The 24,275-nt window shown below is 53.0% G+C and overlaps 1 protein-coding gene across 1 annotated transcript in view; it reads right to left on the minus strand.

Annotated features, from left to right (window-relative positions):
• The window catches only part of EFHD1 (EF-hand domain family member D1), a 37,520-nt gene extending 14,046 nt beyond the window's left edge, over nucleotides 1–23,474 (minus strand). The window contains exons 1-2 of the mRNA XM_036911928.2: nucleotides 22,944–23,474; nucleotides 2,608–2,755 (exon numbers count right to left, since the gene is read on the minus strand). Of these exons, the coding sequence (XP_036767823.1) occupies nucleotides 2,608–2,755; nucleotides 22,944–23,224 (429 nt within the window). The 5' untranslated portion in view covers nucleotides 23,225–23,474. The remainder of the gene's footprint in view (nucleotides 1–2,607; nucleotides 2,756–22,943) is intronic.
• Nucleotides 23,475–24,275: the final 801 nt, after the last annotated feature.

Genomic DNA, 24,275 nt, shown 5'->3' on the forward strand with positions numbered 1-24,275 from the left:
CTGTGTCAGAAAGCTCTCATTTGGGTGTGACTTGCTTCAGTCGAATTAATCCAAAGAGAAAGAAAGGGAACTTACACATTCACTAAGCACCTACTGAGTGCCAGGTTGTGAGGAAGGGACAGTAGAATTAAGCAATTTTGTCTCTCTGGTAACCCCTGCGCCATGTGATGATGATGATAGGGCTGTTGACCATAGTGCCCTGTGGCACATGACCCGGCCCTAGCCAATCACAGTACTGAACTCAATGATTGGCCTAGGAGGTAGGCATGTGTCCCTAGTAGGGCCAATCAGAGGCCTTCTTCTGAGACTGGTTGGACTCTGGCATTGCTAAACTGGGGCAATGTAACCTGTAGCTGCTGGCAGGCTCTGGGGACAGCACCCTACGGGGAAAGAAAAGATGAGGTGGAAACAAGAAAGTACAGTCAAGATATGGCAAGAGGAAGACCCTGCATTACTTGTGCCTAAACACTTCCACTTTTTCATCTCCAGTAGTTGTTTGTTCTTTTCTTGGTTAAATTAGTTGGCATTCTCTTTCTGTCACTTGCAATCAAGAGTTCTAGCTGTTACAGGCATGAAAAACGAAATTCATTCTCCCAACAGTCCTGAGAGAAAGCTATTAACAGCCCTATTTTAAAGACAGAAAAACTGAGGCTCAGAAGTTGCTCAAGTTACTCAGCTCCATGTGGAAGACGAGGTCTGTGAGCCTCTTTGTTACATGGGCACAGCACCGGCCCATCTGTGGCTTACAACATGGGTGGAAACCAACAGACTGAAACGCTGAAGGCAGGGGACTGGGCTGTGGATATCGATGGCAAACATGTCTCCCTGGCCAAACACTCTACCTGCTAGAGGTGGGACCACTGTGGGGCTTTGCACTGACAAAGGGTGGATGTGCATGTCACTGAGGCTTTGTACGGGCCATCGAGAACCCACAACAGGAACCCTCTGGAGATTTCTTAGCCACTGATATCCACTATCGGTGGGAAGTGGCCCAACCAGCAGCTAACCGAAAGCTAACTAAGCATCCTGGGATCAGGGAGGAGCACTTTGGGTGGCCCCTGGGTAAAACGGGGGACGGATTATGTTTTGGCTCAGTGGGTGACTTGCACAGACCTCTCAACACCCTCTTGATTTCTGTTCCCCAGAGGTCACAACTTTGCCACAGAAGCTCTTTCTCCATCATTGCTTCAAAGCTTCACCAAGGCAAAAGCTTTCACCTTCTATGCCCTACGGGTACCAGGGTTGGGAAGAGCATATGCCCATCAGGATACAATATGATACAAAGAAACCCAATGAGAGTCCAGGGAGCCAGAGGGCAGCTGTGCAGGCGAGCATGGTGGGTGATGATGGGAAGCTGTGTGGCTCGCAGGCTGCCACCCAGGCCCAGCCCTGAGCTGGGGACTGATTTCAGGCTAGTGCTGACCTTTTGGCCCTCTAGCTCCTTAGCTCTGAAATGAGAAGTCTGGACTAGATTACCTTAGGGTTAGGCCCAACACAGGTTTTCTGTGATCTACCTCCACTCTGGCAGGTCAGGAAGGGAAGGGATGGGAGAGCCTGGAGTTGATCTGTGGGCAGTGAGAGGCAAGGCCAGTTTTATCCCAGCTGGAGAGGGAACTCACGGTGGCCAGTTCAGCTAGAGACCCAGGAAGAGCCTCTGAGGGCCCCATCTAGCCTGGACAGAAGACAGGGGGCCAGTACTTGGCCCAAGTTCTCTCCATTAGAAACTAAGACACAGCTCCCCTTGTCTGGAGTAGCCAAGGTGTTCACCAGGAAGCAAGGACAGTCCTCTCTCCTCCCAGCTCCTGGGGCCCAGCTGGCACGCAACGGAGAACAAGGCTGTTGCTGCTGGGCTGGTGCTCTGAGCCGTGAGCGCAGGTGCTGTCACCAAAGTCATTCTAATACCAGGTCACACTGACGCATCTAGAGGCCTCTCAATAAAACTCAGACACGTAGGACATCGATTTTCCTTCCTTGTGGGGCTGCATCCTTGCCATGGAAGAAACCCAAGACTTGGGACTTGAGACTTCCCCAAAATGAAACAGACTAATCACCAAGGTTCTCACCCACTGCGGGCAAGGCTGTGAATCTACTTGCACTCTGCCAGAGAGATAATCTGGATTTGCAAAACTTTGCCTACAATTTCAGGGTTTCAAAGACCAGAATGCCCATTCTTGAATTGTCTGGGAGGGGCTGTCCATGCACACCGAATAAGACCCCCCTTTTTTACTATATTGAAGTGATTATAAAAATTAAGTTTTAATACATACAAATGTGTAACATTACAAAACTACCAAAACCTTGCATCTCCCAGATACCATGAATGTTCTGGTGAACATCCTTCCAGATTTCTTCATACTTAGCATTTTACCCAAATGAGGTTTCCTACCCAACTGACTTTTGATCTGTGTGCTGGCCAGTTCCCCATGCCAGCACTGTGGCTCACCAGCTCCTCAGAGATATTTCTAGGAGAATTGTAGGGTAAATATTCAGGCAGTGGTCTGGAGGGGCCAGAGCCACTTGTCCGTGGGACTGTATAAGTCTGAGGTCCCCTCAGAGGCACCCCCCCTCCGAGGGCCCAGGGCCTGCGGGACACAGGTAAGCAGGTACCTCACGTAAGCTCAGTTTGCCATCAAAGTCCTCGTCCACCTCCCTGATCATGCTCTTCAGGCCCAGGTGGGTCTGGGGGGCCCCCAACTTCTCCATCATCAGCTTCAGCTCCATCATATCGATGAAGCCATCCCGTCCAGCGTCATACCTGCAGGAGCGAAGGAAGGATGCTGACCAGGGATAGCCGGGCTAAGACAAAAGGACTCCTGTTACTCCCCCAAATGCGTAATTCTTTCCACCTCATTTTCTGAAAAATGACTCAAATACTTCCTGCTTTTCAGTGGCCTGCCACGTCACTGAGTAGGAAGGGACCCCACTTCTCACAATACCTTTGGACTCTGCCTGACACATTTCACAGTGGGTTTCAGACAACATGGTTGTTTTCATGTCTTTACCTCCTTACCTCAGTCACAAGTTTCTTGAAGACAAAAAGCATGCCTCTTTACCTTTATTTCCCCAGTTCTGGTCAACATCAGGACGCTCCTGAAGCTGGATACGCCACACACACCCACTATCTTCACACGGGGAGTCTGCTGGGTCTCGGACACCCATTTCCACGAACCCTCTGTCACCCTCCAGTTTCCTGTCTGTGGAAGCTAGTTCCCACCCTCACACAGGGCTGTGAGTCAGGCCAGGCCCCGGCTCTCTGGTCTCCAGGTGTGAAAGGCCGCATCTGTGTGAGTGTCAGCTGAGAGGGGACCTGGCTGTGCCCTCTTGGCCAGGTTTTGGCCACAGAGCCAGCCAATCCGCCGGCTGCCCCTCCAGGCTCCAGGCCCCTGTGGAAACAAAGCCAGCCTCTCCAGGGTGGGAGCCTTCCTCAGCTTTGTTCTCCGCCTTCTCCCAGCCACTCCCAGCCCCCACCCCAGCCTGCCTCTTCGCACACTTGGCTGTCACAGAATTTTCTCATAAACTCCCGGGCTCTCTTCCCTTCAAGCCCATCCCATTTTCCACTCCCCAGAGATCCTCTATTGCTCATGTATGAACACCTTACTCTAAAAAACAAATCAGTTCACAACAGCCAAAAGGTGGAAACAACCCACATGTCCATTGATGATGGATGGATACATAAAATGCAGTATATACATGCGAGGAATATGGTAGATTTATACAACAGAATATTATTCACAACAAAGGGGAATGAAATTCTGACACATGCTACTACATGGATGAACCTTAACAACATTATGCTGGACTTGAAATAAGCCAGACACCAAAGGACAAATACTGCCGAATTCCACTTCCATGAGGTCCCTAGAATACTCAAATTCATGGGGACAGAAAATAGAACAGTGGTTCCCAGGGGCTGGGGGAGGGTTGGGATGGGGAGGTAGTGTTTAATGGGTTAGCGTTTCAGTATAGGATGAGGGAAAGTTCTGGAGACAGATGGTGGCGATGGTCACACAGGAGTGTGAGGGCACACTAAGCAGGACACTTAAATGGCTAAGATGGCAAATCTCATGTGTGTTTTCCACAATACAAACTGACAAATCAGGCTGCTTCACTATCTATCACCTCCCTCAATAACACAGCCCACTGTTGTTAGGAACTGCACCACCACCCTCCGACAAATGCAGCCCGCGGGCAACAAGAAATCTAACTGTGGACTGGTGGCATTTGAGACCCATACGGTCTGGCTGGAGATGAGGGCCCATACTCCCCACATGCTGCATTCCCGCCACAGTGGCTAACTCATGCCATTCCTCCCACTAGGAATGCACCCCACACACCCCACTCTCTCCAGTGGCCTTTCCTACTGGAGCCCAGGGAGCTGCCCCTCCCTCCTCTGACCTCCAGCAGCGCCAGTCTGGCCCTGGTACTGGGCAGGCACCACCTCCCCTGCTGGTATTTCCTAATGTGAGCAGCTCTGTGCTCCATGCAGGCTGCTCCTTGCCTGGAAGACTCACACTGCCAGATGCTAAAGGGTGCAGATGAGCCCCCGGCATGTCTGCTGGTGAGCTCTGAGGACGCTGAAAGACAAGACAGGTGCTTCAGGTGTGGAAGTGAGCAGGACACTTCTGCCTTCCAGGAAGTGGGCGGAGTATACGAACCGCAGATGGACCAGCCTAGGATCTGGTATCATCAAAGGGTGCTTTGTGAGCCCTTAGAGAAAGAAACAAGGATTGCCACCAGCTCACTAGAAAGGACTGAGGGATGGGCCACATTTACTTGGTTTTCTACTTTATAATTTACATACCATAAAAATCCATTATTTTAAATTGTATGATTCAATAGTTTTTAGTATATTCACAAGGTTGTGCAGTGGTTACCACTGTCTAATTCTAGAACATTTTCATCACCCCCAAAAAGAAATCCATTCCCCATTCCCCTCTCCCACCCCAGCCCCTAGCAACAATTCATCTGCTTTCTGTCCTTGTGGATTTGCGGACATTTTATATAAATGGAATCAGGCAACATGTAGTCTTTTGTGTCTGGTTTCTTTCACTTAACATTATGTTTTCAAAGTTTATCCATGTTGTAGCACATAGCGTATAGCATATATCAGTACTTACTCCTTTTTATTTACTGTTGAAAAGTATTCTATTATATAAATTACCATGTTTTGTTCATTCATTCATCAGTTGATGAACATTTGAGTTGCTTCCACTTTTCAGCGGCTGTGAATAATGCTGCTATGAACACTCACGGACAAGCTTTTGTGCAGACATGTTTTCGTCTCCCTGGGTATATATATCCAAGAGTGGAAATGCTGGGTCTTATGTTAATTTGCTTTTGAAACACACTGTCAAGCTGGTCCAACACAAAATCATGGCTGACTTGATATCTTGGCCAGAGACAGCAAGGCTGCTCTGAGGCTTCTGGGTTCAAGGTAAACATGTATCAATGCCCTGCAATCGGGTGGATTGGCTGTTAGTTGTAGGGCCACCTAAAAAGGATGCTGACTATCAAATGGATGCTGACACAAAGTTGGGACAGAATCTAAGCCCAAAAGATCTCAGCAAGCTGGTATGATGTCCAGGGATAAAATAGAGCAAAGACGAATGCAAGGTCCTAAAGACAGAATTTCCGTACGATCCAGGAATTCCACTTCTCAGTGGAATTCACCCCAAAGAACTGAAAGCAGGGACTCAGATATTGGAACATTCATGTTCACAGCCGCATACTCACAAGAGCTGAAGATGGAAACAACCCAAGTGACCATCGATGGATGAGTGGGTCAACAAAATGTGGTACATCCGTACAATGGAATACTACTCAGTATTAACAAGGAAGGAAACTCCGACACCTGCCACAACATAGATGATCCCCGAAGACATTATGCTAAGTGAAAGAAGCCATACACAGAGGGATGAATACTGTGTAATTCCACTTGTATCTGGTACCTAGAATAGTAAAATTCATGGAGACAGAAAGTGGAAGGTGGTAGCCAGGGGCTGGGAGAGGGGGAATGGGAAGTTATTATTTAGTTGTTATTGTTAACACCGTTTCAATTTTACAAGATGAAAAGAGCTCTGGGAGGGATATTTGCACAACAATATGAATGTACTTAAAGCCATCGAACTGTACACTTAAAAATGGTTAAAATTTTGGCTGTATATACCTTACCACAATGAAAAAAAAAAAAAGGCAAGGTCCTGAAGCTTAGCTCCCCAAACCAATTTCTCAAGTTCAGATTTTGAGAGAAATAGAGCTCAGTTCACAGGTGATGACCTGTGCAGATTTGTGATACTACAGCAAGTCAAGAGGGCGGCCCACAACCCGTGGGGGTAAGAAGCCACGATGGCAAGAACGGAAGTCCCAGAGCCCTACTGAAGGGGGCCACGGCCCGCCCTGCCCCACGACAGTCTGCGCCGTTCCCGGCTGACCCCACACAGTGGGCAATGGGGGCCTGCTCAGTGGGGGTGCCCAAGAAGGCCACTGGACTTGAGACCCCACACAAGGACAGGAGTAGAGGAGGGAACCAGGAGCATCTGGCCCCAGGAAGTGGAATGCTTTCTCCAGACTCTGCATTTAAACTTCCCCATAGACAGCCAGGCCTGGACTTTGTGCATGAACATGACAGAGATGGGCTTTAGCCAACAGAAGGACGAGCTTTCTGGCAAAAACAGCTGATCAGAACAAGACCCGGGGTGAGAAGAGCTCTGACAAACAGGCTGGGGGGACAGTCTCTGCTAAGGGGAGTCCTAATCAAAGTAAACAGGCTTCTTTACAGTGTGGAACTTTCCAGAGCCTTCCATATGGCCATGTGTCTAAAACTTACCAGAGGGAAATAGAGCACACAGACTCATCTAAGCCAATCCTCTGTGTTTGGGATTTCCCACTGGAAGAACACACATGTTGGCAACCTAGGGTTCCAAGGAAAACTTTGGGAAACGCTTCTCCAGGTGATGCAATATATGAAGGATGGCCAGTTAAACGACCACAACAGTCCCCTCCATGCTGAGATTTTGAATAAATGTCGCCCACTGCTTAGCACACAGTTCATGTTCTAACAAAATTTGCAGAGAAGAGGAGGAGGGATGAATGGAAGAGGGCGGTGCACTGGAGATGGGAAACTCAAGGGCGAAAAGCAGAGTCAGGGGCTAAAAGCAGTGGAGGGCGGGGGGAGGAAAGGAGCAGCGGAAGGGCTTGGGCAGGAGAGGGGAGGGCGCAGAACCAGGAGAGAAACTGAGCCGGAGCACGGAGGGATAAGAGAAGGCCAGGGAAAAGGGCAGGAATCTGCCCTCACCCGGCGGGAAGGACAGACCAGGGCCCCTCGCTGTGGGTCGGCCCATCACTGGGCCATGTCTGTGGCGGGGCTCAGAGACCTTATTTCCCTGCTCCTTCTGATTGAAAGGTGTCAAGAAAGTTTGGAAAACTTTCCTTTAGGCCCTCAAGACTGAAACATTCTCCAGGCCTAAGAGCAAGGATAAATATATCAGAAAGGGCCTCAGCGAAGTCTGAGAAACAAGTTAAAAGAATTTCAATTTCTTTAAATGGGCAGGAAAGTTTGGTTGGACTGCTTTGGTGGGTATGTGCCTGGAAGCAGAAGCCCACCACTACAGTGGGCGAATCCCAGATAGAGGAAAGGGCCAAAGCTTCCCGTTCATGTCCTGCCGGGAGCCACCTGCCTGGCACAGGAGAGCAGCCCCTGCAGAGACGTGGGGGCATCTCCCAGGCTGAGCAGGGCAGGGAAGAAAGGAGTCAGGAGCCAGCCACCACCTTCACTCCCAGCAACTCAGCAAAGGCTGCTTTCCTTTGTTCCTGCCTGAAGCAAGTGCCATGTATGTCAGTCCTGGCAGGACTATAAGGTGACCACATTACTGGCATCCTGGCCCCTTCCAATTTAGATTAATAATTGGAAGCATATCCTTCTCTCTTCAAAGTGACATGAGGGCATGTCCACAGTCACTTCCTTTAGGACCTAGATTTGCAAGACAAACAGGAAAAACCTCCAGGTGTCTTACATTTTATATGCTCTCTCAAAGCACCCAGTGACCATATGGGCAGCACACACGATGGGACTCAACATGCAGTTCACAGTGCATTTCATTGGCTCATATATTAATCCTTTTCATCTCTACACCAGTCCTATGAAGAACTAATAGTAGCCGCCTGCATTTATTGTATATTGCGAGCTTACTAAGGGCCAGGCACACTACGTAAACCACTTCACTTAACTCAACAGGCTGTGAGGTGGTAATTAGTCAACCACTTGAGAAACAGTAAAAGCTGAAGTCTGCAGTGAAGCCAGTTCTTATGGGTCAGAACTAACCTGGGATGTCCAAGCAAGAACCTGGCTTTACATGCAAGCAGGAAAGGCTAGAATAGTCATTAACTGAGTTGGTACTATGTGTCCCTCAGCACAGAGGCAGGGGGCAGACTGCATACTCAGTGCCCCAACAAACATACCTCTACTGTAACTGTGAGATTCACACCTTTTATAAATTACATCCGAAGACTGGCAGAGATGATAGGAGCCACGGTGCTGTGTCCTGAACATGTGCGGATCCTGATTTTGGTTTCAAGGCATGGTGCTGCACACTGCCCACAAAGGATGCAATATCGATATTACCATCTTACAGACATTTGAAGAAACAGTCTCATTAGCCAAGCCCTTCAAACAAAATAATTTCATCTGATTTAATCCTCCAACAGTCCTCTTAAAGGATGTAGAACAGTTAGGCTGATGAAGAGACAGATCCCATCAAAGTCAACCAGCCCAAGGTCACTAGACATAGAGGTTAACCCAGAGGAGCCCTAGCCTGATGCCCAAGCCCAGTCAATCCTGGGGCTAGTGACACAGCCACCAGAGAGGTTTTTCAGAAATAAGATCTGGTATGCAGGTAGTCCTTAAAGAATGCCAAGGTTACCCTTCCAGGAACAGTTAAAGAAGGAACAAGTCAGCCAAAGCTAAGGCAAAGCGAGAACTCCTGGGGAAGTGAGGTATTAAAAAGATAAAGGCCTTTCTGAAGGGTGTAGGACATATTTCATGGCATCCCCTGGAAGGTGTGGCTGCTGGAAGCTGGAGGGAACCCTGAGCAGAGGCCCCAAGGCTGGACCAGGGGACAAACCATTCATCTTTAACCTGCTCGGAACCCCTCTCCTGATGCAGCTGCAGTGTGAAGCCCACACTTAGACAAGACCATCTGTAAACAGGTGATCTTAGCCCAAATTTGTGGGCCTGTGGGAAAGGCAAATGCAATTGGGTTTGTTTTCTCCATTCTGGAACCCTCCTTCACTCCCCTCCCCCCAGGAAAATGCTACCACTGCCTTGCAATTTGGAATCCCACCCCTTGAAAAGGGAACAGCACCTGGAACAGCCTGCCCAGATAGGGCCCACCTGCAATGCCCAACTGAGAGCCGCCAGCAAAGGCACCTGCACCCAAGGAAAGGTGGCCCTTCCAGCTATGGGGTGTAGGACTAGGTCCTGGGGGAACCGGGAAGGGGAGGCCTTACGGGGAGGCCCCAGCCCTAGCCCTGTCTGGAACTTTCTTTCTCCCTCCCAGCCTGCCCTAAACCAGCATTCCCCTCCCCTACTCAGACCATCACAGGCTTCCTTCCCCGCCCCTCCCCGCAGCTCACATCTTACACATGCTTGCACGCTTATTAGAGTTCCCTGAAGTCTTTGGCTCCTCCCCTGCCAACATCTCAGCTCTTTATGCCAGTTTTCTCTCTATAAATTTTAAACCAGATTTTTCTTATTAAAGGCAACCCAGGATATTAAAGAAAAACCAGCCATCATCCCAAGACCCCACCCCCTTGTTTGTGTCCTGAGGCTTCCTTCTAGCCCTCCTCTGGAATGGTGACCTTCTCCTATGTTTTTGCTTTACAATGCCCTAAGTTGCTGTCATCTTTATACTGTCTAGGATCTGTTAGGGAGAGACCCCAGCCCCATCAGCACTGGGGATGGCCCTGCAGACATGGGCTGGGGCACTTGAGAGGCACTGGGCTGGTGAGCGCTCTGCAGATACTTTACGCTGGGGAGTGGAGCTGCGGAGGCCCAAAGGGGTAACAGTCTGCACTGGGCCCAAGGCGTCTGTAAGCAGCCCACGACAGGGAGCTATTCTTAAAAGTAGTACCGATCTGCAGCCGAGAAAAGAAAGCAGACACTTCCAGAACTTCTGCTCTGAAGAGCTGCCCCATCCAAATAGGCCTCAGCTTTCACCATCTTCAGCATGCTGGGGGAAGTCCCAAATCTGCACCCTGCCAAGGGCCCTTGTACTGAATCTCCACAAAGCCCTACTGGGTGGCTCACGGCCCAGACCACCCTGGGTGAGTGTCTTGCCTGAGTTTCAGCCCCGGGCAAGCTCACTATGGATTCTCTGAGACAGAGAAATGACAACGGAACATTCTTAGGGTTCATGTGTTTATACCTGGCTTTATTCTCACAGAAGTAGGTTGAGCCCTAGGATCCCATCTGCATCCAGCAGTTTGCAGGTTCATAATCCAGCTCTCTCCACCCAGAGCACTGGGTGGAGCTCTTTATGTAGTGACTCAGTCAATGACAGCTCATTGCCGGTGGGTGCGGGAGCATTAGCCTAGCAGAAGGCCGATTACATCATCAAGTAGTTTAGGATCAGGTGAGGATCCTGGACATAGGAACTTCCATTTTCCCCACAGTGGGAGATCAGCTCTGCCTTCCACTCAAAAAGGCTTCCCAACTCTTTACTGATAGGGGCCCTCACTGGGTGGTGGGGTGGGGTGGGAGGCAAGGCAGGATGGGCTTGAGACCCTGACCACCTGGCCCCCAGCTGTGTGTGCCTATGACCCGGAAAGCCCCAGCCTGGCCAAAGGTGCCCAGGTAACTCCTAACCCTCACGCTGCCAAAAGCCCACTAGAAGGAGACAGCAGCAAGGGGACAGGGGTTGGGGGGACAGGGTCTGCCCAGTGCTGGGCCCTCCTTCTGCCATGAATTACTTGTTCTACCAGCTTCCTCTGTGCAGAGCCCCTGGGTTTTCTTGGTTTTCACTTCACTAGAATAACCTTGCTATTAAGGAGTAAAGAAGCTGGCCAGCCTTTGTCTGTCTTAGGCTTGCCAGGAGAAATTCCCCAGGGATCCCTCGGTGCAAGGGCAGGGGGGTGGTTTTCAGGAGGATGGCAGTGCCCCAGAAAATGTCTTGGTGTTGGGCAGACTGCCTCCACTCCAGGACAGTGGAACACCCCTGTGTTTCTTTCACAGCAAGGCCTATGGGGCAATCATGCACCGCCTTTCAAAACAGGCAGGTGTTGGCTCCTATGAGTGTGGTTACCCAGGACTGTCAGAAATGCAGAATCTCAGGTCCTGCCCCAGACCTGCTGAACTGGAACTTGCACTTCCACAAGGTCCTCTGGGGTGCCCAGGCACTCCCTGTGCCAGTCTATCCCCAAAGCTTGTGGCCTTTCCCAGGACCCTCCTGGTTCTACCCGTGAGTGCCCCTACCTGTGCCTGTGCAGAAGAGCCTCAGGACCCCCAAGGTTATGGACCTGTTGTTCCTATGCTGCCCAGCCTGCCCAGGTCTCTGAGTTTCTGGTTTCCTACTCTTTGTGTGGATCCTCCCTAGCTATCAAATCATCTGCTCTTCCTTCCTCCCTCCTGACTGGCTGCAGGCCTGGAAACAAGAGCTCTAAGTGTGTTACAAGTGCATGCAAAGCAAGAGTGAGCAGGCTCTGAGGAAGGGCCTGATACCCTGAGGAGTTAAGTATAAAAGCTTGACCCAGAGTCTTTGATTTCCAATCAGGCTGCTCCCAGATGAGTTCCCGGCTCTCCACTCACTCACTCACTCACCCACTCACTCACCACCAGGCTCCCGTGTACCTGGGCCTCTCAGAGCAGAAGGAAAGCACAAAGACCAGTCCCCAGCTGGGGAGGCAAGTGTACAAAGAGACAGCTGAGCTGTGATGAGGCCGGAACTTGGGCAGAGCTGGAGTGGGGGCTAGCGGCGGGGACAGAGGAGCAGGAACTAACAGGAGCAAATGTGCCAAGCTGTGGAAGGGAGCCACTGCCGCCAGCCCAGGCGTGCTGGGACAGCCCAGAAGGCAAGGCAAGGCAAACCCCAAAGAGTTTGAAGCAGAGAAGCAACACCAGATGGCTGTTTCAGAAAGACCTCTCAGCTCAGTGCGCACAGTAGATTCTTCTGGGCAGTAGGCAATTGGTGTGGGCAGCCTAAGGCAGGGAGCCCAGTTGGGGAGCGTGCAGTAATCCCAGTTATGAAGGGATGCAGGGGGTGTAAGGGTGAAGATGAGGTGGGGTGGCACCAGACGCAGGTGAGTGCCACCTTCAAAGGTTCTGTGCACAGCCAGTGCCGTGGGCATCCCCTTCTGGCAAACACCCTTCCTTTTCTGGTAAAAGGCCAACATCTTTGCAGACTGAGGGGACCAGTGGAGGTTGGGTCTCCTACCCCACCCCCATTAGCCACAGCACCCTATAGTTTCATACACAGAGTCTGGACGTTCATAAAGAAAGGTGGGAGGGCAGGACAGAGCTAAATGGCCACCCACTACCACAGAGCACCACTGTGTGCTCAGCACCTCTGAAGACAGCAGAGGGGAGGAAGGCAGAGCCAGGCAGCCCACTACCTGGCCTTCAAGACGAGCAGGGAAATCCGCTTTGTCCCAGATACATGCAGTAGAAGCCCCTGCCCAGGACCGCCACATGAACTCAGATGGACAGGGGCAGGGGCTGCCCTCACAGGACGGCTGCTCACCAAGCTCTTCCCACGGCATGCCCTCCAACTGGCTGCTGTAAATAGGGAGGTTACAGTACATGCAAATCTGCTGATGCCAGAGGCCAAGCATGGAAACCAGCCCCCATGACCACCCCCAAAGAACATGTCACAGACGCTGAGATAAAAGGTCAGTAGGGCAAATGCTAAGAACCCTCTGGCCAAAAATGACCAGGGGAGAGGGCTCAGCCTTGGAAAGCTTCTGACTCAGCAACACAAATGTAACAGGGACAATTTGGTCTAGGACAGCAGTGGCTGGGAATGTGTTCCTGGGGTCAGACTCCCCTGGTTCAAAATCCTGGTGACGTCATGTGCTGTGTGTCCCAGGGGAAGTTACTCACACTCTCTGGGCTTCCAATTCCTCCTTTGTCCAGTTGTTGCCAAATTAAAGGCAGGCAAATGAGTGCCCAGCTTATCAATAAGAGCTTACTTTTTTACTCTGGGTTGATAATATCTTATTAAGACAAAGACCCTAATCCTGGAGTCTACTTTGGTCCTTTGGAATGGGGGTACCCTTGCTGGGTTTGGGTACAGGTGACCAGGGACTTGGTTTGGGAACAGGGAGTGGAGTGGCTGGGTCTGGGCAGTCCATCCAGAATGGGATGGGGTCGGGCCAAGGTGGCGAGGACAGGGCACTCCCACCTGGTGTCCCAGGGGCAGGCAGCCCGCCTCGGGCCATCCCTGATGCAGGCGGTAGGGAGGCCGGAGGGGCTCTCCTTACCGGGAATGCCGAGAGGAGGGGGTAGATTCTTTGCTGTGAAGGTGTGGTGACGAGCTACTCCCTCAGCTCCCAGCATTCCCCATAAGAGTCGTGAGGGGCCAGGAAACAGGGCTGGGAGGTGCCCCTGGAAACCTAGCTCTCCTGGGAATTCCCAGGAGCCCTGTGGATCTCGGGGGATGGGTGCCCCAAACAATCCAGGGTTCCACACCCAGGCCGGAGGCAGCCCTGGCAGTGCCCACCCCTGCTGGATCCTGAAGCCCAGGAGCCTAGAAGGGAATTAGCCTTGGGAAGGCCTGGAGGGAGGGGAGGTCAAGGCCCACCAGCCCAGCCGAAGTGGACCATGGGGGACTTGGCTGTCCTTCCAAATGAGTAGGAAAAGCATCGGCTGCCAGCCTGCGGGCCCTCAGAATCTCCATCTCCACCCCACGGCTTCCTGCCAGCCGCTCCTTTTCCTGTGTCCCTCCTCTGGGTGGGCACCACCTTAAATCCAGCAGCCGCCTGGGGGCCAGGGACCTGCACCACCCTCAGTGGAAAGAGCAAGGGGCTGGAGCCTGAGGGACCTAATTAAGGCTGTGACCACACACCAGGTGGTCACATGATCTTGGGGACAACCTGAGAAGGTGGTCACTTAGCTTTTTCCACATCTCACTTACAGGCCTGGGGGTTGCGGGGGGCTGCTGGAGGGACTGCACAGCCTCAGCAAAGGCTCCTGGTCCTCTGACAGCTGCATAGCCTGGGGCAGTGATTAGGGCCCGGGGCAGTGATTAGGGCCGGGCATGGTTCCAGAGGCCCAGCTCAGACCCCTGCCCTGGCTGGGCCCTGGGGTGGATGTGGGGACTGGAGAAGAAGTTACACACACTTAAGCATGAAAACCTGTCCCTGCTTTCCCAGGGCAGGCACTGTGGAGGGGGAAGGGAACTGATTAGAGACTGGAGCAATGGGAGAGACTTGGGGAGCAGAAGGGCACCAGCCCAGTGAGTGGGGCCAGGCTGGGGCACAGGGAGAGAAGAATGCAGTAGCCAGTTGGAGCTGGCCTTAAGGGTCATCATGAAAAGCCTGGACTTTGTCCTACGGCAACAGGGAGCTACTGAGTGTTCTATGTTGTCCCCAACCCACAAAGGCTTCTGAAGAGGGAGGCAAGGTAATGAAATCTGAGCTCTGGCAAGAGGTTAAAACATGTAGGATGGATATGGGGAAGTGGGGGGCAGGTGATTCAGCAAGGCCAGGAGGTCAGACGGCCCTCCTGGCTGTGCACAAGAGGGTATCAAGGATGGCTGAGATGAGGAGCCTGAGAAGATGGGGGTGGGAATGACATTAATGAGAGAGGCTAGTGGCACAGGGGACAGGAGTACAGACGACCTGGGTTCAAATCTCAGCTCTATCCTTTACACGATGTGTGATGCTGGGCACATTACCTAGCTTCTCTGGGCCTCAATTTCCCCATCTATAAAACAGAGGATGATAGTAGTACCTACCTCATAGTGCTTATGATGTGTAAATTCTAAGAACAGTGCCTGTACATAGTAGCTGTGTAAGGGGTGGCCGTTGGGTGGTGTTAGTGGAGCCCAGGGCTCAATAAAGTCAGCCATTGTAGGGTGGGATAGGCAGAGCATGAGGCATTTTGGGAGGGGACAGAGACCCTGTCACTGAGGTCAAGCTGGGCAAGCTGGGCAGGACCAGGGGACAGCACCTTCTCAAGGTGGAAAAAGAGCTCAGCAGATCCCTGTGGGCACAGAATGGGGACAGTCAGAAGCCAGATCTTGTTGGACAGTCAGGGCTGACGGCGGGGACCACTGTCGCACAATCAGTGTTCAGTGAGCAGTGCAGCGGGGTTGGGGGTCCCTTGGGGGTGTCTAACCCCAGAGTTGAGAGGGGCTGCAGCCGTAGGTCCCTCTGTCCTTCCCAACCAGGAAGTAGTGGCAGGGCCAGCCCTGGGCACAAGGCAGTTTATAAGACCCAAATGATGTCCTCTAACTTCCTGCAAACCTGATCCAAGCTGGCAGAGGGCTAAGGACACTTGTCAACCCCAAGGCAGCCACACCCTCCACCAGAGGTGGGGGTCACCCCTTTGGAATCAAACCCAGCCCATCTGGAAGGAGTCCACTGCTCCCCCTCCCTGCCTCCATTCCCCAAGGCCCTGCCGGCCAGGAACCAGCAACTGGCTCAGGAGGCCGCCGCTGGCATTGGCAACCCTGCCCTCACCTTCCGAACCCAAGAATGTGCTCTCACTCGGGGGGCAGCCCAGACTGGAAAAATATAAAACCAGGCTGGAACACCCCCACACAACCACTCATGCCCTATACAAAGGCCTCCACACGGAGGAAAGGTGGCGCTTAGCAACCGAGAGCCAGGCAGTGGCCGGAAGGAATGAGAGACATCGGGCGGTGACTTCCAGCCCAAGCTGGCGGCAGCCCTACGCCTCGCCCTGCCGCTGGGGAGGCTTCTGAAAGGACAGGGAACAGAGGCAGCCGCTCCTGACGACAAGGAGAATAAAGCAAGTTTGGGGAAGGGGTTGGGAAAAGGGGAGGCATCAGCAAACAGTTTTCAAAGACAAAAAGGTGAGGAGTTTAACTGGTGAATCTGCCTGAGAAAACCAGGTAGGGACCTCTAAAGCCAGGGGCGGCGGCGGCGGGGTTCACAGCACCAGCTTGTTGTGCGTGGAAGGGTTCCCTGAGGCCAAAGGGGCTTTACAGAGCGTCGGTGGAGGGAACAGTCACAGACACATCCCCGCCGCGTCCCCTCAAACGCACAGACCTGCTCACTGCTGGGGAGCCACGGGCGGAACAAGAAATAGTAGCAACTCGATTTGGAATTTAATCACTCAGTTTCAAATTCCCACCATTCAAATTCTTATAAAACATGATGGCTCCGTAGTAAGAAGGGTGGAGGAGACTTCCCAGAGAGGTGGGGAGCCAGAACGAGGAGGAAGGAACCCCAGAAAAGATAAGCCGGCGAGGAGCTGGGCAGCCATCTCCAGAGCCGCCTACAGGGGGCATCACGCACACTGGTGGACAGAATCAGCCAGTGTCTGAACAGGTCTAAGAAATAGTTCCAAGCCTTCTGCCATAGGCCAAGGCCCCAGAAGCGAGGCCAGCAGGGGCTCCAGCTGAACACCCTCCCTGAATTCAGACAAGCCCTGGGTTCTCCTGCCCTGCCCTCCATCAACAGGCTCAACGGTGCAAAACCCAGCTGGTGAGGGAATTTCAGATCTGCGGTGAATCGCCGTGGCCTGAAGCTACCATCAGGAGTCAGAGGCGCTGGCTTTCCTCTAAGGGAGAAAAACATTTAACTTCCATGTACACCTTTCCCATCTTTAAAGTGATTCACTCAAAAGACCAGAGGAGAATGGGTGAGTAGCCTCACCTCCACCTCCCCAGTAAACCTCCTTAAAAGGGCTCATTTCACTATGGCAAATTCCCAACCCTCCAAGGGAATGGGGAGGCTTAGCGGATGGGACAGGGATGGAGCGGGACTCATGGGGACAGAAATGGAGTGTTCCGACCTCGCCTTTTCAGGGTTTAATGGTGATGCAGGAATCGAAAAGTTGGCAGGGCGTCCATGACATCATTATATCAGATTCTTAATAAATAGACAACTTTCCCATAGCCAAATGCTCCTCTTCCCACCCTCTCTTTGGGGAATTGAAACACAAGCTTTTTGTATGATGCAAAAACATCACAGCTGCATTTTAAGATGCTGCTACAATTGGGTCCTGCCTTTAAGTGGCTGCCCTCATTACCTCCCTTTGAAAGGGCCCCTGGATAAGCCTGGGGTAATTAAAATTTCCTGTCTAGCCTTGACCACTCCGCCAGGCCAGATCGTATTACAGCCCTGGACGAGAACTGTAGACTCAGTTTCTTCTGGGCCTTCTCACCCTGTTTAAAATCAGGCCACTATTCTCTTGGCTCAGGCTATCCAGTAACACACTTGGAAACGGAGAGGGAACTTTCTCCAGCCAGGCTGATGCTGCCTCTGACCCACACCCATTAGAAAGGTCTTTCTTCCACCCACACCATTTAGGAGCCAGGCTCACTTGCGGTGCGTCCTAAGAATACAAAGGCAAGTGGCCCCCACTCCAAGAACCCAATGTGCTTGCAGGCTGGGAAGGATCCAGTTTTTTTTAAACCTTGAAAATGTAAGAACTCCCTAAACAAAATACTTTTAAATAGGAAAATCAAATTTAAAAGATCAAAGCACATTTGGCAGTAACTGCATGAAACCAGCCCCAACAAAAAGAACAGAAACAACAGGCTCCCCGGTCAAGTCAGGCCCCAGGGGAACACTAAGGTGACATCAGAATCTGATCGAGAAACTCAGATTAAAAGTGAAATTCATGCTGAAAGTAAGTGCACTCCTGGCATGGGTTGGAGGTTTTCTGTTGGCTTTGTGTTTTGTAGTTAGAGGGCAACTTCATTTGCATTAGGATTGGGTTTTGGGAGGACTGAGTTCCCCACTTCTGTTGGGGGTAGGAATCATGCTGGCTTTGGTTAAGTCTCCAACATTCCTAAATCCCCTCAATCCCCAAAATCAGTTAGGGCTCTGACATCCCTAAAACCCAGAGCCTACTTGGAAGGGCCTCCCATTCCTTGAGGAAGTGGGGAGATTCCATGCAGACTGAGCAGCTCTGCTCACTTGCAATAATGGGTTGAACGGGTCCCCCCCAAATTCATGGCCACCCAGAACCTCAGAATGTGGCCTTATTTGGATATAGGATCTTTGCAGATGTAATAAATTAAATCCAATAACTAGTGTCCTTACAAGAAGGCCACGTAAAGACACACAGGGAGAACACCAGGTGACTGTCAAGGCACAATTAGGACGATGCCATTGACAAGCCAAGGGGTGTCAAGGATTGCCAGTAACCACCGAAGCCAGAAGAGGCATGGAAGGATCCTTCCTGACAGCCTTCGGAGCAAGCATGGCCCTGATGACCCAAGATTCCAGCCTCTGGAAGGGTAAGAAAACACATTTCTGTTATTTTAAGCCACCATGTTTGCGTTACTTTGTCCTGGCAGCCCTGGGACACTCCACTCACCCAGCAGTGGGAATAAATCCCTTTAACAGAGCCCAGAAGGGACTGGGCAGGGCACAGTCCAGGGGGCTCACCAGGCGGCTCAAACTGCAGGTGAAATCAACTTCAAAGGATAAATCAGACATTGCAAAGTGTGCACTATTAAACAAAAAAGGGCAACACAAAATGTGCAAATCCACCCAAATTACAGCGATGTGATAATCTGAAAACTAGTGACTCACACCTACGAGGTCCTCACTTAGTGGGGCAAGCACTGAGCTAACTGCTTCACATACATTAATTTATTTACTTCCCACAAGGCAGGTACTCTTCTTTCCCCACTTGACAGACAGGGAAACGGAGGCACAGGGCTTTTAAGTAACCTGCCCAGGGCAACCATCGAGGTAGTAGGTGGCAGACTCAGGGTCTGGACCCAGGAAGCCTGGCCCCACGTTCAGGTTCTTACCAGCCTCACAACACTGCCTCTGTAATGGACAAAACTTGGTAAGGCCATCAGTGGAAAACAAGCTGATATGTAATATGCTCTTTGGGATCTTTAACGTGTTCCTTTTAAGCATGGAAACCAAAGAAAAGAGAAAAATGGAGGACTTGACCAGGTTTTGCTTGGGGTCAGATGCTAGCAACTGGTGCTGGCTGGACGGGGTGGGCCGCAAGAGGGTCTCTTTGCCAGGCCCTCTGCATGTGACAAATGCAGCTGCAGATAAGGGTCAGTGCAAGAGCGGGTGTGGAGAGGAAGAGCGAGCAATTAGGTTTCCAAGAGGACCTACCCAGACGTAATTTAAAAATTGTTTTAAGTCATGTGAAGCAGAGCAGGAAGAACTTGAACAAGGCTGATCAGGGAATCAGGGCATCAGGGCTGGGCCTGAGCAAAGCTGGGAGAAGTTGTTCATCAGACAGCCAGCTACCAGACAGGAGGCACTGCCAGGCTGGGACAGGCGGCAAATCCCCAAAGGCCAAGCTCCATAGCAAGTTTCCTGGTAAGAGGGGGCCCCCCACTTGCCCCAGCCTGAGCAAGGGCAGCAGGGTGCAGGCAACCCTTCTGCGCTGCCAGGCTTTGGCAGAGGTGGTCCCAGGGCCAGCTGGCCGCCTGGAGGGAGCTCAAAGTGGCAGGAAGGCAGGGAGCACAGGGGTAGCCGGGGTCTGATCTTAGTGACCACACGCATGGCAAGGCCCCTTCTTAAGACGAAGGGTTTCCCATCGATTAGAGTCACTGCCACATTCAAGGCACCAGTGATGGATGAGGACTAAAAGCAGAGGTGCATCAGACGTGCCCAGGTAACAAAATCTCCTAGACCCGGGAGTCTCGGGCCCTGGTGGGGTTGAGGGTGTGAAGTTTCAGCTGCCTTCCAGGTGGACAGTTGGCGGATGCACACTGAAGGGAAAACCACCAAGCTTAGCCAGGGACACTGAGCTTGTGGAAGCCCAGGGGGAACGGGGCCATGGAACCCCTGCTTTTATAGGGGGCTGTGGGTAGCTGGGAGGCGGGGCATCGTGGGGAGGGTTCTGGACATGCAGGCAGGAGTGGGGGTGATCTTCCAATAAAAGCCCCCGTTCTGAGTCCCATGCCAACTCAGCATTCGTTGGCCAGTCATCTCAGTTCTCACAAAACCCCTTGAAAGGAACTGTAATCCCCATTTTACAGACAAAAAGACAAGTGGTCAAGCAGCTTGCCCATGGCCACAGCCAATGACCCTGGAATGGGGAGGCTATGGCCTCACCCTCCTCAGACTCATGACAGATAATTGGGTCTTAACACCAGGTTTAAGGGAAGGGCCCTTTCCAAACCATGGTAGAGAAAAAGAAAGGCAGTGGCCTCTGCCCCTGGCAGCCACAGCAGCTACCCGCATGGGAAGGTGGTACTGGTGCCCATTTTTCCAGTAAGAAAACTAAGGCTCACGGAGATTATGTAGCTTGCTCAGGACCCCAGGTCCTAGTGCCTGTCTGACCCTGTGCCTCTCTGCTCCCCCTGCCATGCTCGTGTCTCCAGAGACTGCTTGGCTGGCTCTGAGTGGCAGCTTCGCCTCCCCAGCCTTCTAGGATGGGGAATGAGCCCCAGAAAGGTTTCTTTGCAGCAACTTGTGTCCCGCACACACTCCCTGATGCCAGGCGCTGCCAGTCCTCTGGCTGAAGGTGAACCAGGCAGTAGGCCAGGCCTGAGCCCACCCACAGTCAAGGTCCAGGATGGAGCTGTGAAGGTCATTCACAGCCCCAGATTTGCCTGTGAAGGCCACCCTCTCCCACTCTAGGGGTGGGGCTGCACTCCTCAGTACAAGGGGGGCACATGGCTCAGACCTGGCCAATCAGAGCAGCCAAGTGCCCTGGTTCAGAGGCAGGAAGAAACAACAGTAAAGCTCCAAAGAAAAAAAAAGAGGGAGGAAGGGAGAGAGAATGCCTCTAAGAGACACACACAGAGGCCTTTGCTGTGGTCACTCTTTCCTACTGGAATTACTGGAGCTGCTGTGGCCACATTACCATCACCAAGGATAAACCACCTAAGAATGAGAACAACAGGGAGGACGCTGGCTTAAGAAAAAGAGAAACTAAGCACTGGTGGCATCATGTGAACTAGATCCAGCCATACCTGACACAAACAGCCTTCTTGGTTTTACAAGCCAATTACTTCCCTTTTGATTTATGCCAATTTTGGTTGGAAGTGACAGAAAACCCAACCTAGAATTTTGACCAACACAGTAGCTCAGGAGAATGACTGTACAGTTCAGGCATGAGCTGGACTGCCAGCCCTGCTTGGAGCCCAGACCACACACTGCCTTTCCTTTAGCTTGGTGCTGTTCTAGTACCCGTTTCCTCGGGGATCTCATCTTGCTTGGACTCCCAAGACCCTCTGACTGTGTGGACTCCCTTTATTATTCTTAGGTAGCCAACGTACAAGCAAATTTATCTTTCCAAAGATTGTTCTGCAGAGAAAAACAATAGTAATCAAAATAAAGAAACCCAAAGTCACTACCAAGCAAGCTAAAGACGTTAGTCCCACAGAAGCCCCCCCCTGAATCCACCTGAACCGGAGGAACTGCGGGCCATGGGCGCCTCCCGCCGTCTTCCCAAGAAAGACCTAACCCCAAATAAACCAAAAGGGTGGGTCTCACAAACCATTCACCTATTGTCCATCTCCACCCCAGTTGGCATTCTTTTGCCCCAACCCAGCCCTCTTTAATTCTCAAACTAGACCCGCCAGCTCTGAACACCTGGAACAGCGCCTACAAGCCAGCGCCTGGGAAATCAAGGTGTCACCGAAGTGGCACGGAGGCTCCGGGTGCCCGCCTCTGCTGACCTCCGCGCAGGGGCCGGGACTGGACCGCAGCCCAGCCTCAGGAAGGGGCCAACGCTCTGGCCACACAGCGCCCACCACAGCGCCTTTAAATAGAACCTCCACGCGGGAGGACAAACACATTCCAAGCGCTTTTTAAAACGCCCCAAGCATGACCTGGCCCGAGGCCTCCGCTCCCCCGGGCATTTTTCCGGTCTTGGCCCAATTCTAGAAATAATATTAATAGCTTGGTAGGAGTTTACGGTGTGTGGATTTCTTTTCGGCCTTAAAAGGCAGGGACGACTACTGCCCCCACTCTCCAGATGAGGAAACTGAGGCCCAGGGCGCTACCAGACTACTAGTGGAAGGCCGGCTAGTGGGGGGCTGTCATTGCGGCTTCCATCGCCCGGTTTTGGGGCGCGCCAGCAGCTCCCGCACTGGGTGGGGCTTGCAAGGCAGGACAGGAATGAGCCCCCGCCGGACCAGCTGCGAGCTGCCACGTCCGGTTCCGACGGGCGCCTCCTGCCCAAAAGGCAAGCCAGAGGAAGACAGGCAAGGCGACGCCCCCACAAGGCTCCCCGGACGCGCACGACTCCAGGAACGTCCGGATCTTTTGCAAACAGTTTAACAAACTCCCAGTTTTCACCGTCTCTTGGTACGTCAGACCCCACGCGGGAACCGAAGATAACTTTCCTCTTTTGTTTTAAAAGATAAAAGGACAATGGGGCTAATTTCTCCCTTGGGGGTCAAAGTTAAAGCTGGCAGGTGAGGCACGGCGCGTCTCCGTTTCCTAGAAGCTGCGCTCAGGTTGAATCTCAGACGTCGCGGGCGGAGCGGGCAGGACAGGCTGTCGGGAGCCCGGAGCTGGGGGGGTCGGGCTCCACTGCCCCACGGAAGCTTGTGAGCTCGGTCAGGGAGAGATTCGGCCCCTGCTGTCGGTGTCCCAGCCCGGCCGTGTCCCACTGCACGGGGTTAGAGCTGGCGCACGCAGGATCTGGGGCGTCGGGTTAAATGCTAAGGGCACCCCTGGAACCGTTCCCTGCACCATCCCGCCCTGTCCCACCCAAGCGGGGCCGGGGACTCTCTGCCAGAAGGACCTACCCACCGCCACCTCCCCTGTCCCTCATCCCGGCACCCCCCACCCCGACCCGCGGCGGGGAGGCGCGGGGAGCTCACAGTTTGAACATCCTCTCCAGGTCCTTGATGAGGCGGCGGCTGAACTGCGGGAACTCGGTGTAGGGGTTGAAGACCTTGCAGCGCCGGGGCTGCGCAGCGCCCTCGGTGATGTCCAACCGTCGGTTCAGCTGCGCGCTCAGCTCGGCGTCCGCGCTCGCCGCCGGCGCCGGCTGGGGCCCCCGGGCTGAGGCGGCCAGGGGCGCTGGCAGGGCGAAACCCGCCTGCACCTTCTCCCGCGGCAGCTGCCGCTGCAGTTTGCACCCCAGGTCCTCGCTGGCCATGGTGGCGGATACGGGGGCGCGGGACTTGGGACCCGCGCGGGGACTGGGTGGACGGCGCGCTCCTCGCAAGCCAGCGGCTGGGCGATACTCCGCACCGGCGGCGGGAACCGGGCGGTTGGGCGGAACCCCGAGCGGGGAGGGCGCGCGGGGCGGAGCCGCAGCTTTAAGGAGGCGCCAGGGCTCGGGGACCGCCCGCCCAGCCAGAGCCGCAGGTGTCTGCGCGTCAGGGAGACGTCGACCCTCTCCCCTCCCCGGGGCTTGGGAGCGGAGGCCTACCTCCCCGGGGGAAGGGGCGTGAACCCTCCAATCAACTCCGACCTTGCCGTCCGCGCCCTCTCCGGGGGAGCCCGGGTCCCCTGCGGTCCCCGGAGGAGTAACAGCGGGAGAGTTTCATGGCCGCTCGGGAGGCTCCTGTCCCGTCCCCCCGAAGTGCCCCGACGGCCGGCGCTCGCGGCCCAGGACCGGCTGGGAGGGGGGGACCGCCCCCGGGTGACACGCGCCCCCCACGGCTGGGAGTGGCACCCGCCGGTTTCCAGGTCTGGGAGTGGGAGGTGCCCACAGAGATCGCGGGGAGGAGGGGGCTGAGTTTCAAACACTCATTGAACAGAAATGTTTCCAAAACACTAAAAATACTAAAAACAAATAAGCAGACAAAAAGATAGCAAGCAAATGGGACAAAACTTGTGGCTCCCTGGAGGTAAGATACCCGCCCAACTCCAGGGGCTTCAACTTTATCTGGGAAACATACGAGAAGGAAAAGTAAAAGAAGCTTGAAAATAAAGAAACAAGCATTTTTCACAAGAGGTTAACACGTACAGGCGTAATTCTCCCTAAGGAAAGCTGTTGCCGATGGTTCTTACATCAGCCAAGCAGGGAGAAGAATCTTGTAAACACCGGTCTGCCCGTGTCAGGATGGACTCCGCTCGTGTCTGTGACCCAGCCGGGCTGTGGGGCAGAGATTCCGGGCATCTGTAGAGGCCTAGTGGGAAAAAAAAAAAAGTTAATTTTGAAAAAGGCATTAGGGAGAATATTAAGTGTTTAAATAAAGGTG

The sequence above is a fragment of the Manis pentadactyla genome, chromosome 6, assembly GCF_030020395.1.
Source record: "Manis pentadactyla isolate mManPen7 chromosome 6, mManPen7.hap1, whole genome shotgun sequence".
Classification (NCBI taxonomy): Eukaryota; Metazoa; Chordata; class Mammalia; order Pholidota; family Manidae; genus Manis; species Manis pentadactyla.